At 31.6% G+C, this 7,222-nt stretch overlaps 1 protein-coding gene across 1 annotated transcript; it reads left to right on the forward strand.

Annotated features, from left to right (window-relative positions):
- Positions 1-471: 471 nt before the first annotated feature.
- Positions 472-6,682, forward strand: LOC143225021 (UBA-like domain-containing protein 2). The gene is made up of 3 exons (XM_076453668.1): positions 472-724; positions 2,977-3,048; positions 5,687-6,682. The coding sequence occupies exons 1-3, from the start codon at positions 617-619 to the stop codon at positions 5,939-5,941; spliced, it is 435 nt and encodes a 144-aa protein (XP_076309783.1). The 5' UTR covers positions 472-616; the 3' UTR covers positions 5,942-6,682.
- Positions 6,683-7,222: the final 540 nt, after the last annotated feature.

The following is a 7,222-nucleotide window of genomic DNA, read 5'->3' on the forward strand; positions in this document are numbered from 1 at the left end:
ACGTTGCTACGGGACGCATGACACATACTTCCGTTAATGAAGACGTTGAGTTCTACAGATCTATGTCTCTTTGATGTTAATTGTTAAACAACAAAGACAATTGTGTTTTCCATATTTTATGAATATATGTAGGTAACAATATTGGGGGGCTGAGTGGGGCTTGGGTCATTTTGGGGGGCTCAAGCCCCCCAAGCCCCCCTTTCCCTGGCGCCGCCACTGAAATGTTAGCCAGGGAGGAGTACTATATTTTGACAATGTTTATATTATTACATTTTGTTTGTTTTGTGTGTTCGAAAACTACACTTCATAATTTTTATAAAATATTTTTTTCTTCTTCTCTTTTAAACAAAGATTCACTGAGCAACTGTTTAAACACTTGCTTTGGAATTATATTGTAACAACTATAAAATTTATGTGTTTGTAAACAGTAGAAAACACGCTCGTGAAGCGAGACGTGTGTTATTGTTCAAATCCACCGACTGCATTCAGGGACATGACGTCATGTAGCAGATATAGTAATGTGTTGTGATTGTAATGACAACAATATGTAACTGGATGGATACCAAGTAATGTAGGGAGATCTTAAAGTTGAAGTATATTAGTAAACTGCTCTAAAATGGACTCATTGAGAGAACAAGTAATGATAAATCAATTTGTTCTGGCTGCTGGATGCGCAAGGAAACAAGCAAAGCAATTACTACAAGCGGCACATTGGCAATTTGAAGTAAGTTGACATTTTCCAAATTGATCGTCTTTTAAATTTTACGGAACAAATATGGCAGAATGTATTATTACGTTACAGAAACCAATTTAATGTATGGTTAAACTTAAACTTTAAAGAATGAAATACACAAGTTATAACTTATTATTCGATTGGGACAGTGCAAGTGAGAAGGCTCACTATAATTTGTACAGTATACCGTTATTAACAGTTTACCACTTTATGTCATCAGTATATAATAGCATAAATTACACTAGTATAAGATTAAACTTTCAGCTTTCCTAATAAGTTAAATACGTTTTAAGGTACTGTAAGATCTGCACAGAAACAAGGTGTGTCATGTACTGAGTATACTTAAATCGGATTTGAATTATTACTAATACTATATCGGGAAAGTTGTAAGTTTAACCCTGAAAATGAGTAAAGTTACTGCTACTAAATAATAGCCTCTACATGAATTTGGAAGAGTAATATTAATTTTGGAGAAAGTATTCGATTGTTCAGTGTAGTGTTTAATATTTCAGCAAAACTACTTTTTGGTAAGGAAACTGAGTGTATTTGTTTTTTGACAGACGAAAGTAATTAAATTATTTAAAAAAACAGATAAAAATGGTTTATAAGAAAAATAAGTTATTGATGAAAATTGCATGAATTTGGGAGAATAGTATTAATTTTGGAGATGTTCCATTGTCTAATATTGTGTTTAATGTTTCAGTCAAAATATTTTTGACAAAGAAGCTTAATTCCTTCCTTTTTGACAGACAAAAGAATTAGATGCTTAAAAAGCAGATAAAAAATGAAAAGGTTAACTGCTTTCTATAATTTTAGAACTAGTATTTCAAGGTGTTTTGAAGTTAAACTTCAGAAACGGTGGAGCATAATAGATTATATGTTAAACTGTAAATATATGTCAGGCTGTCTCTGAACCTGCAAATTAAATGCATCTTTAGAATTTGTTTTTTGATAAACTATCAAGAGCTACAAACTTGAATTTGTTGCACGTGACTGACTTGTAGGGTATCAAAGATGTACATGCCTCTTTTAAATTGTAACAGTGTTTGAATTGAGGGGAAACAAAGAGGTACAACATTAGTGATGTCGATAAACCAACTTGTTGAGAAATTTATATGCAAAAACGGCTAGTTTGGGTTGAGAAAATATTTTACATAGAAGAGCGAACAACGTTTCGACCTTTTTTCGAAGGTTAATAACAGTGTACTGTACAAATTATAGTGAACCTTCTCACTTTCACTGTCTCTTCGAAGAAGGTCGAAACGTTGCTCGCTCTTCTATGTAAAATATTTTCTCAACCCAAATGAGCCGTTTTTGCATATAGAGGTACAACATTGTCAGTGTTAAAATAAGGATCATTTTTCTCCCCCTTGTTAATAAAAATTGTGTAAAAGAATGTTTTGAAACTGAGATTTTACTGATCGCACAGGTGTACAGCTATTGTTGTACTGATTCTCCTTGTACAAGATTTAATCTCCATCAAGCATTGGTGAAGCTGGTTTTTAGTTTGCTTTTTGTATGTTTATTCTGTGGAAAGTCATTATTAAGTCTTAGTTTTGACCTAATTAGTGACTAAACATTGAGGAAATTATGTTTATGGTGTGTGTGTGTGTGTGTGTATTTATGCTTCTTTTTGTTGTGGAGTTTGATATTATACATTGTAACCCAAGGGCCAAAATATACATTATGCCTTCTATTATGTTCAAGGAAGTCTCTTGGAATACCAGTGTTTGTCTAAAGACTTCTGTGTGATGTAATATGAAGTCAACTATTTAGTCAAGGTGTTTTATACTGGAACTGGAAAAACATGACATGCTGTTTTATTGCATGTGCTTATGAGTAATTGTTTAGAAATGAGAAATTACTCGAGAAAACTTTATCAACAAAATATTTCATTTGATTTAATGCATCTACACCAGTTATTAGCTTGTTGCTAAGTTACCTTAACCATCCATACCAGTTACTTTTCACACATATCCACTTCTGTTTTCTTAATCCCACATTTTTTGTTCATCAAGGAAGTTTCTGTGTGAAGGCTGACATTGCTGGAGTTATCACATTTGATTACACAAACCTAACTTTACATTAGTTGTATCAAAAATTATGTTTTAAGTATTTCATACCCTGGGTGGTTTATATATGTTACATCATAGTTAATTGTGTGACTATAGGTATCATAATGTGTATGTATTTCTAACTTTTATTCTAGATCATTAATACCGGTTTGTTTTTTTTCTTCTTAGACTGCACTCAGTATTTTTTTCCAAGAAGCTGCAGTACCAAACTATTCTCAGCAGAATGGACATTTTAATGCAGTAAGTTTTTAAATTTTGTGTTTTTGTTGATTTAAGTATTTTGATATAATTGTTGTATGTATAGGATTAGTAAAATTTCTATTTAATGAACATCCTTTAACTTCCAGAACAGTTTAAATGTTTTTCAAGTTTTCTAATAACTCAATTCGTGTCAAACATCTAAAATTGTACATGGTGTTTTATTTCTGGATAAACATTTTGTATATCTTGAGATCTGTGATACAGCAGAACTTTATTTGATTCAATAGCAAGAAACAAAACTTTCTATTTATGGATGCCATTTGCTATCTTCCCTGCAAAAAAAACTGGTTAATTGTAAAATAGTGAATCTACATCTTGAAGGATTTAAAGACATGAAAAATTAGTATTATGCATTCAAGCTAAGATCCCTAAAAATACAATGATTTTGAAAAATTTGCATTGTAACTACTGTGTTACAGTATCACATATTTAAATATGACTTTTACTAGCAAACATTTTTTTGCACAAATTTAAAAAATTGACGACTATTGATAGGACTGAAGTCCCTCCTTTTTTGTTGTACGCTTGTCCTAAGTAATGTAACTCTGGTTACATTGATATCAGAACAGCATACTAAGTTAAAGCTATTGTTTAACCCAATGATTATGAGCATTCTTGTTCTGTGCATGTCATGAGATTGTACTTTGTTGCATTCAAAATTTGATTAAGCAAATTTAGGATCAGTGTGTGCTAATTTCAAATTAGCAAAACATTTTACATTATTGTTCAAAGTTCTATATCATGTAATATTTAATTTCTTTATTTTAAAAGAAATTGTAAAGGAAAGTTCTTAAATTTCAGTTTGATGTAAAAGTTCAAAGACTTTAGAAATTTGCTAACCTACCATGCACAGATAGATTGTAGGTTAATTTCTCTCTTTAAATGTTCCTTCTTTAAAACTTCTTGGGAATATTTGGAGAAAAGAAAATTTTTGAAAACGAATTTCTGAAAGCTATCTTTCTTTCGCATATTTCCATATTCCTTCTCGCTTCTGGTGCACAGTGTTGCCTTGTTGAAGAACAAGGTTACTTGTGAGTGCAAGTGCTTATGGGAATCTACTGCAGATGAAAATTGTCACCTACCTGTTTGTGGAGGACTATTATCACATGGTTAAATCATATATTATCACAATTCACATTTAAACTATTATGTGAGATTTAGTTATAGGCTAGTGGCATGTGCAGTATCTCATCTCAGAGATAGATGGGTGAGGAATAGGTGATGTGTACACAGACATATCTATTGGAAATATATTTGAAGTCAAAGAAAATTGCAAAATGTATTTACCATGATTTGATCACATTCTTTTTAAAGCTACAGTTGTAGATCTAATATTTTGATTGTGATATCCTCTGGAACAGTGATAAGTTTATATATTTACATGCCAAAATGCAGGAGTACAATTCTCTGTGATGGACATAGCAAATATCCCAATATGGATTTCCTCTGAAAACAAGCACAAATAATCTCATTGTAATTTGTCAATTTATTTTATCAATATAATGCCCCTCATTTTTGTTTTGTAAGGTGTATTACTTTTATAGAGGTTATTTTTAGCTAAAAATAGCCTTGTCCAATACCAGTTAAATTTATGGTATCCAGTAAAGCAAAGGATAGCATAAGATGCAACCACTCAGAACCAATCATATTTAAAAACAAATTAGAACATATCTTTATCTCCTTTAGGACTAATAACAAGCAAAATAACAGCTATTACCTATTATGTTGGGCCTAACTGCTTTTCAATAATTTGAGAAGCCTTGTGTTTTTTTGGTTATTCTTTTTTCCCCATAAATCCTCACTGTTGAAATGCCATTATTAACTGACATTGGTTTCTGATAAACCACCTCTTAACACCCTTTATGTATTATAACTTATCTTGGATGAGTCTCTTTTTTTTTTTTTTTTTTTTAAAGGTGTGAGAAACAAGATTTCACAACACCATTTAAATATCTGATTTCATTTGAATCAGCTAAATATGTAATAGTGTGTCTGTGAGAAATTTATAACTCTCAAATGTTAGTGACTTGTTCTTATGGTGTTCACTAGATTGGATATATGTACATATTGTTTCATAAAAAGTAATTTTGTGTTTTGTTTGTTGCATCATTTGGCACAAAGAACTAACCCCAGCAGACTTGTGTAAAACCATCCATTTTCTGTGTAAAATATATAAGAGACCAAAGCAGTGTTGATACATTTATTTTACCTTTGTATAACTCATATGTTAATAGGGCCCTCTGATTTAATAGTCATAGACCCACAAGCAATTTACTATGCAAATAGCTCAGAAATAATAGTTAAAAATTGAATGGGATGAAATAAATAAGATTTGTTTTTAAAGTTTAATACAATGGAGTAACTTTGTCTCTCTCTCCCCTAAAAAATAAAATTGTATGTATGTATATTCAGCTGTTCAAGTGGAGTTTAGATGTGTATAATTCATGATATTCAAACTTATGCATGTATTCAAATGTTTCTTTTTATAACACCATAATTATATATATAGTTGAGTTTGCAATCTGTATTATGAAGTGTCTGTAGTGCTAAGATTTGGCTATTAAGAGCTCAGAAGGTGTGAGTTTAAGCTTGTTAAAATCTTTTTGTATTTATCCAGATGTGTACACCTGCCAACACTCCAGCAACACCCCCAAACTTTCCTGAGACACTGTTATCTTTCTCAAAATTATCAGCATCTGACAAATTGAGTAATTCTCCTCCAGGGAACTGTTACCCATCATCTACATCATATTCAGGTTGTGGCTACAACAACAACAACAGCAGCAGCACCACCATCCCCATCAGCAGTTCTTATGGGAACTTCAAAACACCACAGTCACTTCCTAGCATGGAAGTAGAAGCACAGAGGTAAAACCCTGGCCTGATCTGGTGTGATTTGCTGAGTTGTCACATTGTATTGAAGCTGTGGAATTTTCAGTTTGATGTTCCCAAACACCAGACACTTCTCCTTGCCTTACAGAGTTGAGATAAAAGCAGAGGAGTCTCCACTTTGCATGCATTTATGAACAAGATGTTTTCTCTTAATCAGTATAGTGACCATGATAAAGTTCTCAATGGCTACAACTAAAACTGTGCAAGGCCTACACTTCTGTAACTGTTGTTAGCTGATATAATGTACTTCTCCTAATAAATGTTTGTCAGTAGGCTATCAAAGGATTGTGCAGAGTAGCTCTGCTCAAATTGTCTTCTTCTCCAGGTAACTTCATGTTTTTATGATTACACATTAGTTAAACATGAACAAAAAACAGACTTAAATGTAGCACAGTATAAAAAAAATTAATTGGAATGAAAATAAAAGGATTCACCAAAGCATTGAGAAGTTATGACGAAATTGTTTTATTTTCAACTAGTCAAGAGATCGTGTGATTTGGTCTGTTCAAGAAATCTAGTGGTTTTGTTGCTGCTACCTTTGTTGTTGTTGTTGTTTTTAGTCTCGGAATGTTATTTCAAATCATGTAATATGCATGTTATTTCATGCATAATTCAATTATGAGATATCATAATAATAATAATGAAAAAAAGATAAGTTATCACTAATTGAAACTTTTTGATGTATACTTGAATGTAGAAATAATAAAGTGTAATAGTTGTATCTGTTATTTTTATTGATATTTTTAGCTTTGTCTGAAGCTGCTCTTTAGAATGTTCTATTAAATAATTCAATTTAAACAATGGTTTTGAAGGAGAAAGATTGTTATTTAGCAGTTGTGACCTATAGATTCTATAATGCATTTTGAATGCAGGATGACACCTGGCCAGCCTGGTTTTAATATGTACAGTTCCGTGTTTTCTTTCATATTATACAACTGCAAATTTTGAAATCTGAACACCACCACTTGTTGTTGAACTTTTGGTGTTTTCACTTCACATGGTAAACTTCCTGTGATGTGATTAGTGATTCATAGTTCCTGTACTACTGTGTTATCTGAAGTTTTGTTTGTTATGAAACATTTTGCTTTGTCTTATCAAATTGTACTTGTTTTATCAGTGGTTAATACATCTGTTTAAAGTCTAACATGGAGTGTTGAGAGAGATGTACAAGAAAATAAGTTTCCAATGAAAGAATGTTAAATGCAAGTTTTATTGGCTTTTTTTTTTTTTTTGCTTAAAAAGTTTCTCTTTGTGAACAAAA

The sequence above is a fragment of the Tachypleus tridentatus genome, chromosome 9 (assembly GCF_004210375.1).
Source record: "Tachypleus tridentatus isolate NWPU-2018 chromosome 9, ASM421037v1, whole genome shotgun sequence".
Lineage (NCBI taxonomy): Eukaryota > Metazoa > Arthropoda > Merostomata > Xiphosura > Limulidae > Tachypleus > Tachypleus tridentatus.